Source organism: Delphinapterus leucas, chromosome 20 (genome assembly GCF_059928025.1).
Source record: "Delphinapterus leucas isolate spDelLeu-1000000601 "Yukka" chromosome 20, BTC_Dleu_Yukka2, whole genome shotgun sequence".
In the NCBI taxonomy this organism is placed as follows: Eukaryota; Metazoa; Chordata; class Mammalia; order Artiodactyla; family Monodontidae; genus Delphinapterus; species Delphinapterus leucas.
This window is the reverse complement of record NC_143148.1, coordinates 15,823,938-15,846,351: the sequence shown is the minus strand read 5'-3', so window position 1 is coordinate 15,846,351 and position 22,414 is coordinate 15,823,938. Positions and strand designations below refer to the sequence as shown.

The 22,414-nt window shown below is 54.6% G+C and overlaps 3 protein-coding genes across 11 annotated transcripts in view; 2 read left to right on the top strand and 1 right to left on the bottom strand.

The window, feature by feature from the left end:
• Positions 1 to 5,198, top strand: part of WDR62 (WD repeat domain 62) — a 45,718-nt gene extending 40,520 nt beyond the window's left edge. For 2 of the 7 annotated variants that reach the window (XM_022586230.3, XM_089902223.1), the window contains 10 exons: positions 898 to 1,025; positions 1,362 to 1,465; positions 1,820 to 1,927; positions 2,215 to 2,370; positions 2,665 to 2,779; positions 2,904 to 3,045; positions 3,127 to 3,187; positions 3,369 to 4,052; positions 4,603 to 4,760; positions 4,856 to 5,198. In XM_022586230.3, the coding sequence (XP_022441938.2) occupies positions 898 to 1,025; positions 1,362 to 1,465; positions 1,820 to 1,927; positions 2,215 to 2,370; positions 2,665 to 2,779; positions 2,904 to 3,045; positions 3,127 to 3,187; positions 3,369 to 4,052; positions 4,603 to 4,760; positions 4,856 to 5,119 (1,920 nt within the window). In that variant the 3' untranslated portion in view covers positions 5,120 to 5,198. Of the gene's footprint in view, positions 1 to 897; positions 1,026 to 1,361; positions 1,466 to 1,819; positions 1,928 to 2,214; positions 2,371 to 2,664; positions 2,780 to 2,903; positions 3,046 to 3,126; positions 3,188 to 3,368; positions 4,053 to 4,602; positions 4,761 to 4,855 lie in introns of those variants that run through there. The other 5 variants (XM_022586231.3, XM_022586232.3, XM_089902221.1 and 2 more) reach the window with 5 other exon arrangements.
• On the bottom strand, positions 272 to 13,255 carry POLR2I (RNA polymerase II subunit I). 2 transcript variants are annotated; one of them, XM_030761390.2, is made up of 6 exons: positions 12,880 to 13,255; positions 12,748 to 12,802; positions 12,382 to 12,455; positions 12,220 to 12,294; positions 12,061 to 12,112; positions 272 to 11,579 (listed from the first exon to the last, which is right to left on the bottom strand). In XM_030761390.2, the coding sequence occupies exons 1-6, from the start codon at positions 12,936 to 12,938 to the stop codon at positions 11,568 to 11,570; spliced, it is 327 nt and encodes a 108-aa protein (XP_030617250.1). In that variant the 5' UTR covers positions 12,939 to 13,255; the 3' UTR covers positions 272 to 11,567. The 2 variants fall into 2 exon arrangements, with proteins under 2 accessions (XP_030617250.1, XP_022442166.1); XM_022586458.3 differs by lacking the exon at positions 272 to 11,579 and adding an exon at positions 11,731 to 11,830 and having other exon boundaries at positions 12,880 to 13,244.
• Positions 13,256 to 13,363: 108 nt separating this feature from the next.
• On the top strand, positions 13,364 to 21,632 carry TBCB (tubulin folding cofactor B). 2 transcript variants are annotated; one of them, XM_022586429.3, is made up of 7 exons: positions 13,364 to 13,483; positions 13,585 to 13,709; positions 14,108 to 14,251; positions 17,590 to 17,686; positions 18,422 to 18,613; positions 21,129 to 21,201; positions 21,357 to 21,632. In XM_022586429.3, the coding sequence occupies exons 2-7, from the start codon at positions 13,596 to 13,598 to the stop codon at positions 21,469 to 21,471; spliced, it is 735 nt and encodes a 244-aa protein (XP_022442137.1). In that variant the 5' UTR covers positions 13,364 to 13,483; positions 13,585 to 13,595; the 3' UTR covers positions 21,472 to 21,632. The 2 variants fall into 2 exon arrangements, with proteins under 2 accessions (XP_022442137.1, XP_089758483.1); XM_089902357.1 differs by lacking the exon at positions 13,364 to 13,483 and having other exon boundaries at positions 13,521 to 13,709.
• The last annotated feature ends 782 nt before the right edge of the window (positions 21,633 to 22,414 follow it).

The window sequence follows — 22,414 nt, the reverse complement described above, 5'->3', positions numbered from 1 at the left end:
TAAAAGGTGCTGAAGCAACTTTAGCTCTTATTCTGTTATTTTTCAAACAAAATTCTTTTTTATTCTATTATATAAGTTTGCTTATGTGGCATAATATAAATAGTTATGTGCATAAATCATAAATATATAGTTTGATGAATTGCTACCTGTGTACACACCGATGTATCCACCACCCAAGTCAAAATATAGAGCATTTTCTACCTCTTGGAAGGGGATCTTGGAGGACCGCCTTGTGTCTCTTCCAATCAGTACCCCCACTGAGGTAACCAGCATTCTTTTTTTTTTTTTTTTTTGGCTGCATTGAGTCTTCGTTGCTGCACGCGGGCTTTCTCTAGATTCAGCGAGCGGGAGCTACTCCTCGTTGCGGTGCACGGGTTTCTCATTGCTGTGGATTGTCTTGTTGCGGAGCACAGGCTCTAGGCGCGCGGGCTTCAGTAGTTGTGGCTCACGGCCTCTAAAGTGCAGGCTCAGTAGTTGTGGCGCCCAGCTTAGTTGCTCCGCGGCATGGGGGATCTTCCCGGACCAGGGCTGTAACCCGTGTCCCCTGCATTGGCAGGCGGAGTCTTAATCACTGAGCCACCAGGGAAGCCCTGGTAACCAGCATTCTGACCTCTTTCACCATGGAGTGGTTTGCCTGTTCTTGAATTTCATATGAGTAGACTCTTAGTGGGTTCGAGCCATGCCTATTCCTTATCTGTAAAGGGGCTGATGATAATGCAGAGTGAACTCATCATGGCCCCAGCCCTGGCCCTGGCTCACAGGGAGCATCCAGCAGTGAGGGGTGCCATCACTACCTACATCTTTACCGTTACTGTCGGTGTTGGCGGAACACCTAGCAGCTTGGGAGGGCCCTGGTTGCCACAGCTGCCTCTGATGGCTGTGCTGTCTTCCCCCCAGTCAGAGAGTCCCCAGGACAAGGGCTGCGGGCCTCCCTCCTTACCACCCCTACAGAGGGAGTCTTCTGAGGCCAGCAAGCTCGTCATCTACCCCCTGGAGACAGAGGTGACAGTCACAGGGACAGACAGGTGGGTGTCTTTTGCACCAATGGGAACCTTAGTTGGAGAGAGGAAGCCTCAGCTGGCAGGCACACCGTGGAAGAACCACTCTCCCAGTGGGCCTGTGGGAGGGAGGCGGGCGGGCGGTGAAGCCCGGATGGTGCAGGAGCCCAGCCCTGCAGCCTCTGCTGCAGCCTGTCTTCCTGGTTCCAGGAGAAGGTGCAGGGGCCTCCGGAGGCGGCAGGAGAGGTGAGGCTGTGCTCCCAGCAGGAGCAGGCGCAGATGTCTAGGCGTTCTGGGTGGGGGCCCCTTGTTTACTAACCAGTACATTATCATTCCCTCGCCCCATGCCCACGGGCACTGCAGCAAGTACTGTGCGGAAGAAGTAGAGAGGGTGCCAGGAGACCAGCAAGGTGACTGCTGCCTCAGGGCCCCCTCCATCGACTCGAAGGACCAGAGGCCACCTGAGGGTGAGTGAGCGCCAGGCAGTACACCCTGCAGTAGTCTGTTCATGTGGCCAGGTCCCTTTCTGGGCACTGATGGTGACCTTGACCAAGCCTTTCTGAAGCCCAGAGTCTGTCACAGAGACAGGCATGGTCCCTGCTATTGTCACTCGAGAATTCTGGAGCCCAACTTCCCACCAGTGGGAGCCCAGCTCTGCACCTTCCTCGAAGTGTAGCCTTGCTGGTCCATAAAAATAGGGGGCGGTCTTATCATCCCCTTTCTGCAGATAAGGAAACTGAAGCCCTGAGACCCAGAGCGCCTTACCTGACTCAGTCAGGGCCCAGCTTTGGACTCCTGACCCCTCCCACCATGTTTTCCAGACTCAGGGGAGTCAGAGGCCGACTTGGAGTGCAGCTTTACCACCATCCATTCCTCCCCTCCACAGCCAGACCCAGACCCTCAGTTTGATGTGATGCCCCCTACACCAGGTAAGTAGGGGCCAGATGTGGGGAAGGGCAGTGTGTGGGCCTGGCCAGGGGCTGGTCACGATAGATAACCACTGGCCCAACATCAACCGTGCATTTGGTGGCCACTGAGCACCAGTTTCCTCCCCTGGAAGACAGACGCATTAGCCCTTCCTTCTCCGCCTGGTGGCAACAGGGTGTGTGATGGGCAAGTCCAGCTTTCTCCACTGTTAAGTGGCCAGTGGCTTTTTCAGAGCATCTGCCATGATTCATGGTGTTGATGGTTCTCTCCTGCCCACTCCCTCTCCCAGACCCCCTTCTCCTCTCCCCAGGATGCCCAGGTACCACAGAAGAGTTGTCCCAGCCCGAGGTGCCAAGCATATCCAACGGCTCCCTGCCCCAGACCCCTGAGCAAGAGAAGTTCCTCCGCCACCACTTCGAGACACTTACTGACGCCCACCCTGAGGGTAGACCATGCCCCTCTCTGACCCGTGCCTGGGCAGCATCCAGGACTGGGCTCAGTGTGGGCTTCTCTGGGGTTAGACTTTCACTGGCAGGGCTGGCAAGGGTGGTGGGAGGGCGTGTGTTTTACTTAGGGGCCCAGCTGTATGGTTTCTTCTGCCTGCTCCATTTGCTCCCAAAGTGTGTGTTGTCTATTGATGGGGGTTTCTGAGGATCTGTCTGCTGGTCTGTGGGTCTGCCTGGGCCCAGGGCTGGCTGGCTGGAGGGATTCTGAGGGCGCCCTCGGCATCTTGCCCTAGAGCCCTTCCAGGGATCCCTGAGAGACCTGAAGGCCTCTGAGGCCGAGGACAACTTCTTCAATCCCCGGCTGAGCATCTCAGGCCAGTTCCTCTCCCGCCTCCAGAAGACATCCAGGTGGGAGCTGGTGAACTAGTGAACCCCCATCCCGCCTTCCAGCTCTCTGTCTCCCCGCGGGAAGGGGCTGTGTGCCCTCAGGCGCCCCCAGGGCAGCCACAACCACCTGTTTTCCCCCCTACAGGTTCACCCACACCTTCCCTTCCCGGCTGCCCCTGCACCTCGTGAAATCCCCAGAGGTCAAACTCATGGATCTTAGGGGGAGCCTGCCCAGAGCAGAGCCCCTGAGAGCAGGTACTGGCTACACCTGCCCAGGCAGGACCAACGTGAGTACTGGGGCCGCTTCCCTCGAGACATAGGGCTGGGAGCCTGGTGGCCTTATCCTCACCTCAAGGCTATGCTTGCAGGTCATCTCTGGGGGGAAGGCTGAGGAGCCCCTCGAGACCCTGGAAGCCTGGTCCCCACTGAGTGAGTGTCCCCACCCCCAGGTGAAAAGCCCTAGCCTTCTCAGCAAATGGCCCTGGGTATCTAGCTGAGCCATGGTGGGGATGGACAGGATCCACTCAGACCCTGCAGCCACCCTGGCTGGGGCTCCCTGTCCATCAGCTCTGAGCTGGGGTGTGAGAGTAAGCTGCCTCTTCCTTTCTAGCCCCCTGCCTCACAGGCCTGGCGCCCTGCATCCTGCCCTCCTCTGTGCCGCCCACAGATAAGAAGCCTCCAACACCCGCAGCTCTACCCACTCCAGGCCTGGCTCAGGGTTTCCACACCCCCGCCGCCCGCTCCTGCATGGAGGCCACTGCCAGTTCCTGTGCCAGGATACCACACAGCATTTCCATTGAGGACAGTGAGGGCCCTGTCCTGGCTGAGCTGGCCAGGCCTCTGTGCAGGTCCTCGTCCCTGGGGGAGCTGGCCTCCCTGGGCCAGGAGCTCCAAGTCATCACCACCACAGTGACACCCAGTTCTGACAGTGAGGGCCAAGAAGCTGCCCTGCCCTCCCGGGGCAACCATGAGGCCCGCGCCAGCCTGAAACTCACCCTGCCAAGCATCTGTGACAGGCTCGTGTTGCCCCCACCCCAACTGGAGCCTCCCACCACGTGTGTCTGGTCCCAGGAGCCTGTGGCCACCCAGCCCAATGTCATGGTCACAACAGCCAGCTTCCTGGCCCCCAGCCCTGTGGATGGGAGTGCCCCAAGACTCCACAACGCCACCTTTCTCCCAAGGTTCCTGGCCACCGAGTCCCTCAATACCCCTTCCCATCCCAACAGCCCCCCACTTCCAGAGGCCAGGCCTGGGGTCCCTGGCAGCATCACCTCCCTCCTGGAGCCCACCCCTGGTGAGTACCATCCTTGGGACAAGGGATTGTCCCCTAAGCTCATCCCATGTAACAGCTGGCTCAGCTCCAAAGGTGGGCACTTGACCTGGCCACAGGCACTGTGCCACTCATTCATTCATTGCCTTACATATTTAGTGAGTACCTCGTTTGTGCTGGGCTTTGTTCTGGGCCCTGGGGACATGGGACCTGGTGGTAAACAAGACTACAGAGAATTGACACCTTAACTGGGGGAGACACCCAGACTAAATCTAATAAGGAAAATGTTCAGTGTATCACAAAGTGATGTGTGCTGAGAAAAAGAGAAAGAAAGGGTTTAGGGAGTGACAGGTGGGAGCAGTGGTTAGTTTTAAACAGGATGATGAGAAAAGGCTTCAGGGAGAAGGTGGCATTTGAGCAGAGACCTGCAGAAGGGGTGGGAAGGTAGCCTTGGGGACTGAGGGAAGCATCCCAGGCAGAGGAACAACAGTTGTGGTCGGCCCAGCAACACTGGCCTCTTTAGACCAGCTAAAAAGTAGAAGTGTCTTTCTCATTTTGTCCCCTCCACCCCCAGATGCGCTCAGTCCAGTCCAGGGCTGCCCTGGACACTGCAGGGAACCGAGGGGGCCAGCCAAGGTCCTGCCCCCAGATCCCCTTGAGCTGAGCAATGTGGGGACCATCGTGCACAGACTGCAGACTACCTTCCAAGAAGCCCTGGACCTTTACCACCTGGTGAGCCAAGCCCCAGGGTCAGGGGAAAGGACTGAGGGGCTCCCTTGGCACTGCCTGGCCCAGGTGGCCCCTAACAAGATGGGCGCCCCTTGCAGATGGTCTCCAGTGACGAGGTGAGCGCCGAGCAGCGGCAGGCACAGACTGAGCTGGCCTCCACTTTCCTTTGGATCCACAGCCAGTTAGAGGCCAACGACTGGCTGTTTGGGACCGATGTGGCCCCAGCCCAGGCCCTGCCCAACCCAGGCCCCCCCTCCCCACCTACACTGTGCCCCCTGGCCAGCCCAGATTTGCGTGCCCTGCTGGAACACTACTCAGAGCTGCTGGTGCAGGCCGTGCGGAGGAAGGCACGGGGGGACTGAGAGCCAGCAGCCCCCTCCACCGCAGCCCTGCTGCTTCTGAAGAAATAGTTATTTTACGCAAATAAACTGACAACTTGGAGGAGTGGTTCCTGGTGCCTGTTCTGGCGCATCCACAAAGCCCCCTTCAGATGGATGCAGGAAGAGAGGGTAGAGAGCCCAGGGAACTCACAGATGCCCCAGTGCCAGGCCCTGTTCCAGGACTCTGTCGTGGGCAACACGGGACTGTTGGGGAACTGCAATAATGATGACCCCAGCACCTGGCTCCCACGTCACCTGTCCCCAGCCCACTGAGCTGCTGTGGAGTCACGTGTGGTCCTTGCCCAGTGGGGCCCAGCTGCACTCTAGGGAGGGGCCAGCCCTTCTTCTCTGCCCCCTACTGATGCGCAAGAACCCACTGGAGCCTCTGTGATCACCATGTCCCAGACCCTGGCCACCAGTTCACATACTGCCACAACACTGGCTCACGGCCCCTGGGCCAGTCCCATGCTGGATCCTGTGAGCTTCAGGCTTTTGTTACCATTTGCAGCAGGGTAAAGTGAGGAAGGACAAATCCAGGGAGCATGCCTAGGCCACCCAGCAGCTGGGACCAGTAATTTCTTCCCCAGCAAGACTGTGTCCAGCTTCAACATCCCATGAGCTCCCAGCACTGGTACCAGCTTCCCTAGGCAGCAGGCATCTAGCCACGTGGCATGTCTGCTAAGAAGGACACTCTTGTGACCACAAAAGCCCTCACTGTCCCAAGTCTGTAAAAAGGAAGCCGGCAGGAGCAGAACCCTCCTAGAGCACAGTCGTACTGTGCAGCCTGCTTGGCCTGAACCCCCACTTGCCTGTGAGTTCCTCACTGCTCTGTTTGGTGATCATGGCCCACCAGAAACAGGCTCAGAGAGATCCAGTGCCTTGCCTCGGGTCCCATAGAGTTGAGAGTCAAATGAGGCTTGCCTGGTGGTAGAGCCAGACTCTTTGAGGACGTGGCTCTCTGTTGGCCCTGTAAACACTGAACCAATCATGCAGTTGTTGAAAAAAATCCTACCAGCCCCGAGGAATTGCTGGTCCCAGCTGCTGTCACTGCTCTACACGGTAGGGGTAGATCAAGGAACAGGACAAGCAAAGCATCTGCCCTCATGGCATTCACCTTCTAGAAAGTGAAACACGACAGAAATTAAAATAACTCTCTAACTGTAGGTAAACTGAGGGCATTCCCTGTGCTGGTTACAGGACTTTCTTAGGTGATGTTGGAGCTGAGGCTTGATAGAGGGCACAGGCCGTGTGGACAGTCGGGCAAGTATCCAGGCAGACAAAGGCCAGTGCAAAGGCCCCATGGCAAGCTCAGACGTACATGAAAGGAATAGCAGTGAAGCCAGGAGGCTGGAATGGAGTGAGCTCAGGGCGAGGGTAGGAGAGGAGGTGGGAGGAAGAATGGGTCCCACTGGGCAGGGCCTTGTTGCTTCATGACATTTAAATCCAAGACACATTCACAATACAGTTTTTTTCCCCTAAATAAAATGCCTGATCTTGGCGTTTGGGAAGATGCCCAGTATTGTTTATTTCTCAAGGCTCCCTCTCCCTGCCCCAGCCCACTGGCCACCCCTGCAGACTGGAGACCCACTTGACCTGCCCCTGCCTGCCTTGGCCACAGGTACCTAAGATCTCTGAGGTGTTTGGTTTCCAGGACCCTGGACACCCAGGGGACCACCTTGAGCCTCGGTCCCTCATTGATTTTACCCCTCCTCCCACCCTGTATCATAGTTAACTCTTCAACTCCAGGTAGCAAACACCTGGCTTAAGGGGCCCCAAGCTATAGGGACATTTGTTACTCTTGATTCTGTTCCTGTTGTATTTCACCCTCTGTGAGTCTGAGTTTCACTCTCCAGCTTAGGCCCTCATGGTGGCAACATGGCTGCCATAGCTCCCAGCAGTACACCTTCACCCAACCAGGAGCAAAGACACAAAGCAGGGCAGCCACCAGGATAGTGGGGAAAAAGTGAAAAGCCTTCTTAGATGCCTCCCCTTTCAGAGCAGTTGCAGGCAACAGGATTGGAGATGCCTTTAATTTGCTTGGACCAGCCACCTCCCCTGTCCTGGGCCTGTTAACTGTTGCAACAAAATTGGGTTCTCTCAGCACAAAAGGAAGGTGGGCTGGTAGGATCCAGTGTGTCTGCCAGTCTCCACCTCGTAATGCCAAGCTCTTCAGCCCTGGAAGGACCAGACTTTCCTCAGACAAACCGACTGGTTAAGAAACCACTGCTGATGAATGTGTGTGCGTGCGACAGTGTGCCAGCAGCAAGAGGACAGCATGCTCACGTGGGATATTTGAAAGAGAGTTTAGCAGAGGGATCATTTGCAGAGAAGTGGACAGGGAACAGGGAAACCTCAGGGCCAGTGCGTTACCCTAGACTGGTAACAGAGGAGAGGTGTTACTCCCCACACAAGGCACAAGGGAGCAAAGTGGAACCCAGAAGAGCAAATCCTGGAGAGAGCTGCCCTGAGGGGAGTTGTGTTCCTGGCAACCCCACAGGGAGGGAGTTGGGGGAACCCCTCCACCATCTTCTGCCAGGCTCCCCATTGTCTAAACCCCACTGGAAGCCAGAGGGCCCAGGAGCCCAAATGATACTGACCACCCAGGTCAGCTTCCCAGGACATAGAGCAGGACAGAAAAGGGACCTGGGGGCAAGTAAAGATACCTGGCCCCAGGGTTTTTCCCTAATGTGTTTTCAGCAACAATTTAGGAACCAGTTGTCCCAAGAGATGTGGTGTTGGGCATGGAGAACTGGGCAACTGAGACAAACAAAATGGCTCCCATAACCTGCTCACTGGCTTGTTCTTCAGTGTATCTGGCCCCAGTGCATCTGGCCCTGCGTCGGTCAGGTCCTAGATACTGGGCTGCTGACCCAGGCCAGGCACACCAGTCACAGCTGCATTAAGTCCAACAATTGGGAGATGGTGACACTTAAAATCCCACTTTACAGGGACATCACTGGCAGTCCAGAGGTTGAGACTCCACCCTTCCACTGCAGGGCGCACAAGTTCGATCCCTGGTCAGGGAACTAAGATCTCGCAAGCCGTGCAGTGAAGCCAAAAAAAAAAAAAAAAAATCCCATTTTACATGGGCTGATTGAAACTCAGATGCTTGCCTAGCCACCCCACCCTTCAAGACTTTTGAACAACCCACATTTATATGTCTGCTGCATGCCAGATCCTCTCCCTGGGTGATCTACATGGATTTCAACACAAACCATTGGTAGGAAGACTCATTAGTCCCATTTCCAGATGAAGAAACAGGCTCAGCAAGACAAGATGTGACTTGCCCCAGGTCCTGCAGAGATAAAGTGGCAAAGCTCTGGGCCAGCAGGCTTCCAGCGCTTCCTCTGTTGCTTCCGCAAATGAATTTAGCTGGACTGACTCTCAGGGAATGTGAAGAAATGAATAAATATTGCTTCTTTCACCATCAAGCCTTTTATGCCTGGAAAACCCTGTTTACCAGAAACCTCTTCTTCCTTCAAGGCTCACACCTAGGAAGTCATCCCTGAACCCTTAGACTGGATCAGGAGACTCTTCTGCGTCCCCTGAGCCCCCTGGCTTTTCCCCATTGAAGCTTGGGTCGCTCTGCCTGTGCTTCCCCCGTCACAGCCTTGGTCATTCTGGACTGTCACTGGTGTGTCTCCCCCATGGACCTTTATGTCATTTTCAGTGCTGAGCTAGGCCAGGCCTATAGTTGGAGATCAGAAAATCGTTGGGTGAATAAGTGAAAGTAACTGCATGGGGAATATTCAAAATCCTTAACCCCTGGCTAAGAAGCCAGTGACCAATCTAGAACGGAGCCTGGCCAGAGTGCTGGGGTAAGGGTCCTGGGAGCCCCTGGCTGTGTCAGGTGACCCCTTATAGTTCCTGGACCGTAGGAGAGTGAGGGAGTTACTAGGAGCTGCACTAGTAACAAACCAGTATTGTGATAACCCCATACACTTGAACAGTGCTTCCGGCTGAACGTCAGCTCTGGGCATCTGCGGATCAGAGAGGTAGAGTTTCCTGCCTGGAGATGCACAGGCTGGATCCTCACTTTGACCTTACCAATTGGACCCTGCTGTCTCTCCACCCTCTGGAGCAAGCAGTCACAGTCACCCCCTCCCCTGCTTCCTCAGACGGCTGCTGTGATTTGAATAACCAAGCAGGCTGTTGGATGTCCGGTAGTGACTGATTTGCTTGGCAAACAGACCCTCAGGTCTGCTGGTAATATGGAAAAACACTCAGCCCCACTGGGGTCTCTGTTTCCTCTCTCCACCCGCAAGGGTTGCTTAGGTTCCAGTCTTGCCCTTGCTTGACCTCCCTGGGGGCCCTAGTGCTTGTCTTCCCCTGGAGGCTGGAGAGTACCCTCAGGAACCTGGCAGAGGAGAAGGCGGAGGAATGGCAGGGCCCAAGGCAGAGGTAACTGGAGCCAGCTAAGTCTGCCCCCTGGGCCTGTCACAAAATGTGCATGGAGAGAATGAGACCTCTCTGTGACTTCCCCCTCCCTTCCCACCTGGAATAGTCCTCCTGGGCCTGAGGTCTGACAGTAGGTGGAGGAAGCAGCCCTGTGGGGGGGGTGGGGGAGCTGTTCCCGGTGGTGATGCCCCACGCCTTCCTGGTCAGGAGTCGGCGTCCACAGCCACCCAACTGGGGCCACCTGCCTGACCAGCTCCGGGGACATGCCTATGTCCCAGGTGGGCCCCTCACTGGGCCTAGAGGTGAGGGGCAGGGGAGACACAAAGCATCACCACCTGGCTTCTCTCCTCAGACTGCAGCAGCCTGGGGGGGGGGGGGCCCTGGCACACCAGTCTTCTGGCCTCCGGGACTCTTGGGCAGCGGTGAGTCTGCAGCTGGCCCACAAGACCCTGCTCAGTTTCACCCCTGCCCGCTCTCAGCCTCAAGAGAAGCTGCCTGCCCCTTACCCCCTCGTGCCACTCCAGCCTCGGGGCCTTTCCACCCATTGTCCTCTCTGCTGGAAATGCCTTTTCTTTTTTAGTAGTGGGCTCACTGTTAGCCCTCACCCCAAGTACCCTTTCCCCAGGGTGGGCAGCCACAGCCCCTGCCCCCAGGGATTCTCTGCCCAGTGGGGCAGAAAAACAGGATTCAAACCAATAAGTGGATGGTGGTTTGCATTATGTCAGAGAATCAGACAAGGTGGCAGGAGCTGGATGGGGGATGGGGAGGAGCTTTGGGGTCTCTCAGAAGGGATACTCAGCTGTGCGTGCACTGGAAGAAGGAAATAGCTCCCTAGGCGGGATGTAAATGTGCTGGAGATTATTTCAGTTTTTATTGGGAGCCAGCACTGTTCTAGGTAATGGGTGTTTAGGAGTAAGACAAAAACTCATTCCTTCCTGAAGCTTATAATCTGGTGGGAGCTGCAGGTATAGATAATAAAATTAGGGAAAAAAATATTATGTTGGAAGATGGTATGTACTATGGAGAAATAGAAAACAAAGTAAGGGCGATGGGGGCAGGGTGGTCAGCGAAGGCCTTGGGGAGAGGGTGGCATAAGCACGCACAAACTGCAGTCTCCAGCCTTCCCAGACCTCCTTGGTTCCCAGTTCTAGGTGCTCCATTTGGTCCAGTGGAGGGGTGGGGTGGGGTCCTAACTCCCATGTCCCTCCCACAGCCCTCCCAGGGCACACTGACTGCCACTCCTACGGGCCCTGGGATGCTTGGCTGCCCCCTCTGCCCCAAGGCTTCCCGTTGCAGCGCATGCTGACCTGGCACCTCAAGTGCCACAGCCCTGCCCACCACCACGTGTGCCACTGCTGTGGCAAGGGCTTTCATGACGCCTTTGACCTCAAGCGGCACATGAGGACTCACACGGGTGAGCGGCAGCAGGGACTGACTGGGAGGCGCTGCTGGGGGGGGATGGAATGAAATGGAAGGAGGTGCATGGGATGTGGAGTTTCCGTGCACTTGAGTTCCGTGCACAAGTGGGGCATGTGTTAGTGGGGCAGAGACTCAGCCTTCAGGAGGCTGGGAATACCATGCACCTCAGCTCCCAGCCAGTGGGTGTTGGGGTGGTGCTAAGGTGGGGGCCTGCTGAGGGATACAAAGAGAAAACAGGTACTGGTTACAGGATTCAGGTCCCATATTGAAGGGTGCAAGGGAAATCCTCCCTCGTTCTCCTCCAGCAGAAGGAACATCCTGGTGAGAAGGGTGGGGACACACAGCTCCCACGTTTGCACGGGGTGGAGGTAGCAGATGGTGGGAAGCAGGCTGAGGTCTGGCGAACTTGGAGTAGGAAAGGGGGAATGCTCACGGAGGGTGAGGTCGGAGGGTGCTGGTCTGGGGGCCATTGCCCTGTCTGTCCTCTCTCCCTCTGGCCCACCTGCGCAGGGATCTGGCCATTCCGCTGCGGAGTTTGCGGGAAAGCATTCACGCAGCGCTGCTCACTTGAAGTGCATCTTGCCAAGGCACACGGACAGCTGGCCAGCTACGCTTATCGTGAGCGCTGTGAGAAGTTACATGTGTGTGAGGACTGAGGCTTCACCAGCTCGAGGCCTGATGCCTACGTGCAGCACTGCACCCTGCACCACGCTGCTTGAGACTGGGAACCCTGTGTCCAACCCATGAGAGGGAAATAAACAGAGGAAAGGCACGCATAGAACACAGCATTTATTACACAAGGGGGAGAGTGGTTCACTCGGTCCAGCGGTGGCCGCAGTGTGGGGCTGTGCACACGTAATACAAGCGCATGGCATCCTGGCAGAAAGGATGTATGGTTAGGAAGGGTCTGGATCCACAGGGCTGGGTACAACACGAACCTCCATCCAGAGAAGCCTCACCCCAAAAGAACAGACTCGGGGGCTTTTCCCACTACTTAAGGTCCAGCTCGAGATGCCTGGAAGGGCAGGATCTCCCCAGTATTGGTATCCCCACCCCTGGGAAGGACCAGGCCCAGGTCACTCCGAAGCCTTGCTCTCACCACTCACCTCGGCCCGGGCACTGTGTGACTGGAAGAACACCGCCTCCTTGTGGCCGCACCTGAGGGGACAGTCAGCCACTCAGAGCCTGCCATACCCTTCCCTCCTCCCTTCTCCGTCCGGTGAGGATAAGCCACCTTCCCTCCCCAATACCAGCTGCGCGCTCACTTTTGGCAAGGGTGGTCTTCGGTCCGCGGCAACGTGGGGTCCTGGGACACGTCAGCGATGATCTGGGTCAGTTCGCTGAGGGAATAAAGGGTGAATAAGTATGCTTAGACCGGGCCTCCCAAGCCAACAACCCCGTCTCCGAGCTCGGGCCCTGCCACTCACTCCACTTCGTGCGTGATTTTGTTGACGTAGATGCAGCTGTTGTCGGCTTCCTGCTGGTAATCACAATTCCGGCACTGCGAGAGGGCGAGAGTGGCGGGAAGGGGGTCGCAGAGAGATCCCCGATGGGACTGGGAGGGCATGGCCTTCCCCCGAGGGGATGACTAGGGAATGGAGTCTTGAGGTTGAGATCATTGGGTGTAATTGAGAATCACCTCGCGGATGGGCAAGACGAGAAAGTCGGGTTCACTAGGGGGACAGTTGGGAGGGTAGACCAGGACGGGGCGGCACTGGGAGTAGGGCCGGGCCACGTTGGGAACCTGTGGGCCGGTCACGGAACACCGGGGCGCCCGGCTGGCTCGCGCTCACCGCGTACAGCAGAATGCGGTTCTCCTTGTCCTCCTTGGGGTAAAGCATGTTGTTACTGTGGGGAGGGGGAGGTCTGAGGTCAGTACTGGGGCCACTACTTGCTCCCCTTCCACAGTGCTGGCCGGGTCTCACCATTCCTGGCAGAATCGAATACCCACGAAGCCCGGCTCGTAGGTCCCATCGGGTTCCATGGCGACTCTCCGCCCGCCTAGCCTTCAGCGCTTGCTCAGCCGCGCGACAGGTCGCGGGAAGGGTCAGATCTCTTAGCTTCGCCAAAAGAGGGGAGGAGCTGCGCACATGTAATGGCTTCCAGTGGCTTTCTGCTGGCTGATCTGAGCTGAGGTTTGATTAATTACTTGCTTCAATCTTTTGATATCCTAGAATATGGCTTCCAACTTCTGGGCCTTTCTTCCCCAGTTTACAGAATAGTGTGGTACGAGAACCGGGAAAAATGATGCGTCACGTAACCCGCAAAGTGCTGAGTGTAAATGGAGAGGCCTTGGCTCTTTGCAGGTTGAAGCCAGTGCACATGCGCGACAGGGGTAGCTCTTGCCAGTCCTTCCTCTCGGCTTCAGCCTTCGCCCGCCAGGCCGTTTCCCGTGACGCTATTGGAAGAACTGTGCACCGTGAGAGACTTCTCAGGATTGGCTGGGCCTACCCAGGACTTCTTCCAGGCGGCGGCGAAGAGACGCGGCGATTGGCGGACCCCCCTGGCGGGAGGGCGTGGATTGGCCAGGTCCGGGAGCAGGGGGAGGGGCTGATATCCCAGAAGCGGCGGCGGCGGCGGCGGCTGCGGAGTCGGTGTGAGGCGGCTGACTGGGTTGTGGGACCTTGCAGGGCGCGGCGAGATGGAGGTGACGGGGTTGTCGGCGCCTACAGTGAACGTTTTCATCAGCAGCTCACTCAACAGTTTTCGCTCCCAGAAGCGGTACAGTCGCAGCCTCACCGTAGCTGAGTTCAAGGTGTGGCCGTGGGGGCGGGGTCCTGAGGGGCGGGGCTAGTGTTGAGGGGGCGGGGTCAAGAAGAAATGGAGGGTCTTCCCCAGCGTAGGGAAGGGGCCAGAGATAAGCCGAGGTTGCAGAGGTTCTGGACTGGACCTCAACGGGGCGGGGCCAGAAGGAACCTGAGGTTCCAGAGAATGGGTGCGGGGCCAGAGAAAAAAAGAGGTTGCAGGGAGTGGGGGCAAGACCAGAGGAGGTGGGGCCAGGGTTAACCAGGTGGGTCCTAAATGGTAGGTCTCTTGGAGGAGCGAGGAATGGGTGATGGTTATTGATACAAAGGGCGGAGCCTCAGGGCAGAGAGTGGGGCCACTGACAGCCTTCCACCTCGTCCCCGCCTCCCCATCTTGTTATCCCCACAGTGTAAACTACAGCTGGTTGTGGGCAGCCCTGCTTCTTGCATGGAATTGGAGCTGTATGGACCTGACGACAAGTTCTACAGCAAGCTGGATCAGGAGGATGCACTGCTGGGCTCTTACCCCGTAGATGACGGCTGTCGCATCCATGTGAGGCCTCCCTACCTGGGATCCCTCCTCTCCATTCATTTATTTATTCAATAGATGCTTGATGTGCTTTGCGCTGTGTGATAACCAAAATAGGCCCTAACCGCATGGAGCTCCCAGTCCAGCAGTGAGAGAGACAGACCCATCACCAGACATTGGCAGCCAGATTGGTCTGGACTGGGCTGAGAAAAGCCTAGGGGACTGGAGGCATCCAGAAGAGGTGCCTGACCCCACCTCGGGGTATCAGAAGGGACTTCCTGAAGTTAGGGATGCCTGAGTTGAGATCTGAAGGATGACCTAAGAGAAGAGTCGGGAGGGTCATTCCAGGCAGAGGGAACAGAGTGTGAGGTGGGTCAGGGTGAGCAAAGAGGCTCACATATTGGGAGAAGCCAGAACACAGAAGACCTCTGCATGCATCAGCTGACATCATCCTCTCTGTCCTCAGTCTTCCCCGCCCCCCCAAAACTCTGCAGACATCCTAGCATCCCAGGTGAACTTTGCATGTGCTATTCTCTGTGCCTGAATGTTTCTTTTTTCTATGCCCACATGTCTCACTCCTTCCTTCCAGTCTTTACTTAAATGTCACCTTCCGGGTGTGAGGGCTTCATTGCCCTCAGTATAAAATTTAAACCTCCTCCCTTTCCCACTTTCTTTGATTTTTGTCCTTCTCACTAATCACCTGTGGCATACTGTGTGTTTTTCTCCAATACCTGGAGCAGTGCCTGGCACAGAGAGGATGCTCAGTGAAACATTGTTGAATGATGAGTTGAATGCATAAAATAATACTTGGAAAATGGCGTAATTAACCCTATTTTGCGGAAGAGAAAACTTAGTTTCAGTATGGAATTTCCTGAGGAGAGACATAGCTAGAATTTTTACCTCAGTCTGCATGGCTCCAGAAGTTAGTGTACCCAGAGAACTGGGTCTTTTTTGTCTCTTTCAATTATTTATAACTGTTCACTGAGCATCCACATTATGCCAGGGATATAGCTGTGAATCAAGTCTGAGAAGGTCTGTGTTTTAGCTCTGTCCAGTGAGTGCGGTAGGCGTTAGCTAAATATTCACAGGAACAAATGTAAAGGGTCAGTGAGATGAGGGCCATGCAGGAGGAGATCACAGAGCTGGGAGATCCTATACTGGGGAGCCTGACCCATCAATGAGATCCAGGAGGACTTCCTGGAGGAGGTGCTGCCTGAACAGAGACCTGAAGTTAACTGAAGAAGGGGAGAGCGTGCTTCAGGAGGAGGGCACAGCATGTGCAAACACTCTGAGGTGGGAGGGAGCAGAGTGGGGTACAGGGGCTGAAGAGTGACCTGTCCTGTTTTGGTGGGAAGTGGAAGCCAGGGGAGGACTCTGAGCCAGGAGGGTCCTGGTCTGACTCAGGTGTTCACAGGCTCCCTCTGATTGCATGTGGGGAACAGACAGTGGAGGACAGAGGAGTAGGGAGACCAAGGAGGAGACTGCTTCCATAGTCCAGTTGAGGTTATGGGTCCTGGACCATTGTGGGAGCAGGTCGGGACTGTGCTGAGCCCATAGGACTGACTTTGGACTGACCCGGGCAGTTTCAGCCTTGGGATGCTGGTGGGTCAGGCAGGGCAGTGGCGTCCTCAAACAGGAAGGTATCACACATGGTTTCAGGTATAGACAGGGTGCTGACTTCTGAGGCCATACAAGGAAAGCTTCCCAGAGGTGGAGCCTCTGGAGAATTTGTATTTTTTCTAAAATTCTTTTTCTGTTTATAAATATCACCCATATTTCTTTTTTTTAAATTTATTTATTTTTGGCTGCGTTGGGTCTTCGTTGCTGCACGCGGCTTTCTGTAGTTATGGCGAGCAAGGGCTACTCTTTGTTGCAGTGAGCAGGCTTATTGTGGTGGTTTCTCTTGTTGCGGAGCACAGGCTCTAGGCGCGCGGGCTTCAGTAGTTGTGGCTCGCGTGCTCTAGAGCACAGGCTCAGTAGTTGTGGTGCACAGGCTTAGTTGCTCTGCGGCATGTGGGATCTTCCCGGACCAGGGCTCAAACCCGTTTCCCCTGCATTGGCAGGCAGATTCTTAACCACTGCGCCACCAGGGAAGCCCTCACCCATATTTCTTGCAACAACGAATGACAGCAACCTCAAACTTAGAAAAACCCCTGATATAGAAAGTGGAAATTCTTAGTGATCGTTAGCCAGAAATAAGGGCCGTTTCTGTTTTGCCCAGTGACTCAGGCCAAACGCTTTAGGGTGTTCCTCACCCCTGTCTTTCCCTCACACCCACATCTAATCTGTCCGCAGATCCATGGGCTCCACCCACAAAAATCTATCCAGAATCCAGATTCTCCTCCCTCACTGCCCCCACCCTGGCCCAGCCTCCATCCTCTCCCTCCTGGACCATCACACAAGCCGTCTCCCTGCTCCCATCCCTGTGCCCCTCCGTCTGCTTCCCACACTCAGCTGAGGGAGTGTGTAAACACCTGTGTCAGATCAGAGCCCTCCTGGCTGAGCCCTTCCCTGGCTGCATCTCATTCTAGGTAAAAGCCAAAGTCTCCAGTGATCTGTTGTGTCTCCCACTCTCCCCCTGGCTCACTCCACTGCCGCCGTGCTGGCCCTGCTGTTTCTCAAAGGAGCTAAAGACATTTCTACATCTGGGACTTTGTGCTTGTTCCTTCAGGCCTGTCTCAGACATCCCCTCCTTCCAGAAGCCTCTTTGTTGTATTTGTCTGCATAGAACCTTGTCGTCATCTGGTGTTTAATACCCATCTCTGTGCATTTGTTTCTGGTTGGCCTCCCAGAAGAATGAGCACTCCTTGAGGGCAGGGATTGATCTATTTTTGTACCGTGTCCCTAGTACCCAGCACGGGGCCCAGCTGGGTGCCTTGGAGGAGCTCAGCAGGTGATGAGTGAATAAATGTTGGGGGTGGTACAGAAGAGATGCATCAGGATCTGGAAGTTGGGGTCAGCCTAGGAGGGTCCCAGAGGTCCAGAGAGGATAGACACACTGCCCAGAGGGTTCATGAGCAAGGCCCAAGCTCTGCCCTTCGGTTCCAGTGTCCTGGGGCCATCAGTGATGTGGATGCCAGTATGTAGGGGTCATCTGGAAGCAGATGCAGCCTCCAGGGCCTTGGATGGGTGGTAGAGAGGGAGATGGCCATTGTAGACACCTGCTCTCACCCCTTCGGCTGGGCTCAGGGCAGGCAAGAAGGCTGGGGTAAAGGTGAGGGTAGAGTAATGTGGTTTTTCCGAGACAGGAGAGACTTAAATCTATGGAACGCTCCAATGTGCAGCCACACTCGCCCCCCGCAGCATCCCAGGCCTCTCTGCCCAGACCCTGATCCCCACTGACCTCCCTCTCCTCACTACAGGTCATTGACCACAGCGGTGCCCGTCTTGGGGAGTATGAGGACATGTCCAAGGTGGAGAAATACGAGATCTCACAAGAAGCCTACGACCAGAGGCAAAGTACGGGGTGCACAAGGAGGGGTGGGGGCTAGGGGAGGGGGTGGGGAGCAGACAGGATAGACGGGGACACTGAGGGCGAGTCGGTGGTGTGGGCAGTGGGGCAGGCAAGTGTGGGGGAGTGGAGGGGGCGGGGTGAGGTTGGCGTGGGGACAGACGGCTCATGGGAGAACAGTCAGGGGTGGACAGGCATGAGGTGTGAATGGAGGCTGGGGGGTGTGGCCGAGTGCAAGCAGGCAGACAGGGCCATGAGAAAGCAGAGGGGGCCTGAGAGGAAGGTCTGGGGTGTGTATGTGGGGTCAGATGGGGGGGCGGTCAGGGTCACACTGGGGGCACGGTGTAGGGGACAGAGCATGGTAGAATACGTGGAACCGACAGGACAATGGGGTGCGGGCATGTGGGGACAGGTGAGAATGTGTGGTGGGAAAGATGAAGGTTTCCGAGCCTGGGTGGAGGCAAGCATGATACTGAAGGGACGGGAGGATGGGGTACCGCGAAAGACTGCAAGCAGGCACCTTCCCTTTAGTTTCGGGATTGTGGGGAGGCCCAGGGGTCCTGGGGAGAGGCCAGGGCTGTGGTGGGAGACTTGGGGGGCTTGGGTGACAGCCCTTCAACACCCAGCACGGAAGCGTTTCCCTCGGAGTGTTGGCCCCGTGCAGGTGGCAGATTATCTCATTAGGCCAGAGGTCTCCCAGGTGGTCTCCCATGTCTGACCCTCACCCCCTACCCCACCCACAGACTCAGTCCGCTCCTTCCTGAAGCGCAACAAGCTAGGTCGATACAGTGAAGAAGAGCGGGCACAGCAGGAGGCCGAGAGCTCCCAGCGCCTTACTGAGGAGGAGGCCCAGGCCGGTGCCATCCCCGTGGGCAGCCGCTGTGAGGTGCAGGCGCCTGGGCAGCCTCCTCGCCGGGGCACCGTCATGTATGTAGGTACGTGGCTCACCGAGGCCTCGTGTCCTGCCTTGAGGTGGGCAGTGCTGGGGACCCAGCCCTCAAGGGGATCTCAGTCCAGGAAGGGAGACGGACCCAGGGGCTAACTCTGGCAGCCTGGTATGTTCACGGCAGGGAAGTGGGAAGCAGAGGCCATATGACCTGAACTGTGATGGAGGAAGTGGACCCCAGAGGGATCAATTCTGAGGTGAAAGCCTGGGGCACAGTGGTCAGAGCTGAGATGGGGAAACAGGCAGAATTATTAGGCCTGTGATAGGGGAAGCACAGACCGAAGTGATCAGGGCACACCCGGGCCATGGGCAAGGCTGGACTGTGCTGGGCCTCGGAGACAGGAGAGAGCAGTGTGGGGTTTTTTTGGGTTTTTTAATAACAGTCTTATTGAGATAAAACTTATATACCATAAAATTCACCCATTTAGGGAACTCCCTGTCGGTCCAGTGGTCAGGACTCCACACTATCACTGCCAAGGGCCCACATTCAGTCTCTGGTTGGGGAACTAAGATCCCCCTAGCTGCGCCACACGGCCAAAAAAAAAAAATCACCCATTTAAAGAGTATCATTCATTAGCTTTTAGTTCACAGGAATCGTACAACCATCACCAGAGTCAGTTTTACATTTTCATCACCCTAAAAGGAAACGCTATAACCATTAGCAGCTATTCCCCATTTCTGAAACCCCAGCGCCCCCAATCCACATAGCTGGCTGCTAATCTATGTTATGTCTCTATAGACTTGCCTATTCTGGAAGTTTCATATAAATGGAGTCACATAATACGTGGTCTTTTGAGACTGGCTTCTTTCACTAGAACCATAATTTCAAGGATCATCCATGTTGTAGTATGTGGCAGTATTTCATTTCTTTTTATTACCAAATAATATTGCATTGTATGCAACACCACATTTTATTTATTCATTCATCAGTTGAAGAACATTTGGGTCCTTCCCACTTTTTGGCGCTTTGAGTATCCTTGTTTAAGTTTTTGTGTTTTTATTTCTTTGTACCTAGGAGTGGAATTGCTGGGTCACAGAGTAACTCTTTCACTTTTTGAGGAACTGCCACACTGTTTCCACAACGGCTGCACCATTTTACATTCCCACCAGCGATGAATGAGGGCTCCAGTTAATCCACGCCCTCATCAGCTCTTACTATTACCTCTCTTTTTGATTACAATCATTCTAATGGGTATGAAGTGGTAGAGCATTATGGTCTTGATTTGCATTTCTGTGATGGCCAATGATATTGAGCCTCTTTTCAGGTGCTTAACAGCCATTTGTAGATCTTCTTTAGAGAGATGGCTTATTCAGATCTTTTGCCCAGTTTTTAACTGGGTGGTTTGTCTTTTTGTTATTGATTGGTGTGTTAGGGCTGCCATATCAAAGTACCACACACCAGGTGGCTTAAAAAACAGAAATTCGTTTCTTACAGTTCTGGAAGCGGGAAGTCTAAGATTAAGGCTTTGGCAGGTTTGATTTCTTCTTAGGCCTCTCTCCTTGGCTTGCACATGGCCACCCTCTCTGTGTGTCCTCACATGGTCTTTCCTCTGTGGGCTAGCACATCCCTGGAGTCTTTGTCCAGATAACCTCTTATGAGGATGTCAGTCAGCCTGGATTGGATCCCACCCTAACGGCCTTATTTTAACTTAGTTATCTCTTCAAAGGCCCTGTCTCCAAATACAGTCAGATTCTCAGCTACTGAGGGTTAGGGCTTCAACATGTGGACTTGGGGGGGACACAGTACAGCCCATAACAAGTTGTAAGAGTCCTTTATGTATTCTAGATACAATTCCTTTATCAGATATATGATCTGCAAATATTTTCTCCCATTCTGTGGGTTGGTTGTCTTTTTACAGTCTTGATAGTGTCCTTTGAAGCACAAACATTTTTGGTTTTTATGAAGTCCAATTTTTTTTCTTTTTTTGCTTATGCATGTGGCATTATATGTAAGAGGTCAATGCCTAATAGAAGGTCACAAAGATTTAAACCTGTGTTTTCTTCTAAGGGTTTTATAGTGTTACATATTACATTTAGGTCTTTGACCCACTTTGAGTTAATTTTTGGTTATGGTGTGAGGTAGGAGTTCACCTTCATTCTCTTGCATGTGGATATCTAGTTGACCCAATACGATTTGTTGGAAAGACTGTTCTCTCCTCATTGAACTGTCTTGGCACCCTTGTCAGAAATCATTTGGCCATAAGCAGTGTGGGTTTTATGCTGAGCGAGACGGGCAGCTTTTGAGGAATTTGTGACAAGGCAGTGGTGCTGTTTCCCTTTGATTTTTACAGAGCCCCCTTTGGCTGGGGGTGTTGAGTGAATGGGGGTAGGAACAGGGAGACCAGTGAAGGGGGCTACCATATTGATGTGGGCAGGAGGTGGTGGTTGTCCTGGGTAGTAGCAAGGAGTGGTTTTTGCCAGGACAGGCTTTATACTCAGTGGGCAGGTGCGAATCTGGGGTGAGCTGCTTAAGGAGGTTTCATTGGGATTTCTCCCCTGGGCAGGACTCACAGATTTCAAGCCTGGCTACTGGATCGGTGTCCGCTATGATGAGCCGCTAGGGAAAAACGATGGCAGGTAGAGATCCCCCCTGTAGCGTCTGTGTGTGTGCCTGTGTGCGCGTATGTGTGCATTTATGTGTAAGTGCATACATGTACTACTGGGGGAGCCCAGCCATGCTGGCATCTGGAGTAGGAGCCCTCTGACACTGCCTTCCCCATCATGCCCTGCAGTGTGAATGGGAAGCGCTACTTTGAATGCCAGGCCAAGTACGGCGCCTTCGTCAAGCCATCCGTTGTGACAGTGGGGGACTTCCCCGAGGAGGACTACGGTTTGGACGAGATGTGATGCCCAAGGAAGGGCACCCCCCTGCTCCAGCTAACTCACCTATTGCCCTTCCTTGTGTGTGTCCATGGCCCTTTCCCCATGACCCCATTTTTATTTTATTCACTTGACCCTCGCCATTGACTTTTGAGACACATGTATTAAATTTGCCGGAAACCTGGGAAGTGTTTGGAAGGCTCAATGATTATGGGGGGGGCTGGGGACAGCTGGGTAGGTGAGGGGAGGGAGAGGGGATACCCCTTGTTTTTAAGGAATATGTATATACAACTCAAAACTTGTTCCTATTTCATTGGCCAGAATTCTGTCTCATGGCCACTTGTAGTTGCAAAGGTGGCTGGGAAATGTAGTTTTTATACTGGGCGGCCATTTCCTTGCCAAATATCACAAGTTCCTCCAGCTACAGAAGCTGGGGAAAAGAGATATTGGGGTCAACAAGTAGTTCTACCACTGTCCCTGTGGGTGGGGGACCTGTTCACTTAATATTTAAAAGAAAAAAGAAATCTCAAGTCTTTAGAAGTAGCATGAGGCCCCTCACAGCATTGTAGAGCTGGGCAAAGAGGTCTGCGCCCTCAGGTATGTGACGTGTGCATGCAGCCCAGGCATTCTAGGGAGCCTGTTCCACCATGTGTATGTCCGCATGTGCAGTAACTCCTCATTAGCTCCTTGAAGGGATTCCTGACGGAATGACTATTCGGGAGATTCTACTTAATTGTTAAAATTACTTTATTATAGCTTCTGGAGAAGAAGTTGGCACTGGTGGGAGCAACCGCAGTAAGCAGAATAAGGTTGAAATGCTTGAGAGCTGAAGGGGTCCTTGGGGAAGCTGCTCACATGCACATACAGCCTGCTGCATACATCCTCTCATGCCCACTGTAAGGTACGTGGACCCACTCAGATACACAGAACATTCACACACCTGGACTCATACTCAAACACACCGGAAACA

Bases quoted from the DNA above. Each gene is read 5' to 3' on its own strand.
- POLR2I (XM_022586458.3), bottom strand. From the start codon at position 12,938: ATGGAACCCGATGGGACCTACGAGCCGGGCTTCGTGGGTATTCGATTC. The intron at 12,456-12,747 runs GTGAGCGCGAGC...GCCCTCTCGCAG, and splicing joins ACCGCATTCTGCTGTACGCG to TGCCGGAATTGTGATTACCA. The intron at 12,113-12,219 runs GTGAGCGCGCAG...CTGTCCCCTCAG, and splicing joins GAAGACCACCCTTGCCAAAA to GTGCGGCCACAAGGAGGCGG.
- TBCB (XM_022586429.3), top strand. From the start codon at position 13,596: ATGGAGGTGACGGGGTTGTCGGCGCCTACAGTGAACGTTTTCATCAGC. The intron at 14,252-17,589 runs GTGAGGCCTCCC...TCCTCACTACAG, and splicing joins ATGACGGCTGTCGCATCCAT to GTCATTGACCACAGCGGTGC. The intron at 21,202-21,356 runs GTAGAGATCCCC...CATGCCCTGCAG, and splicing joins CTAGGGAAAAACGATGGCAG to TGTGAATGGGAAGCGCTACT.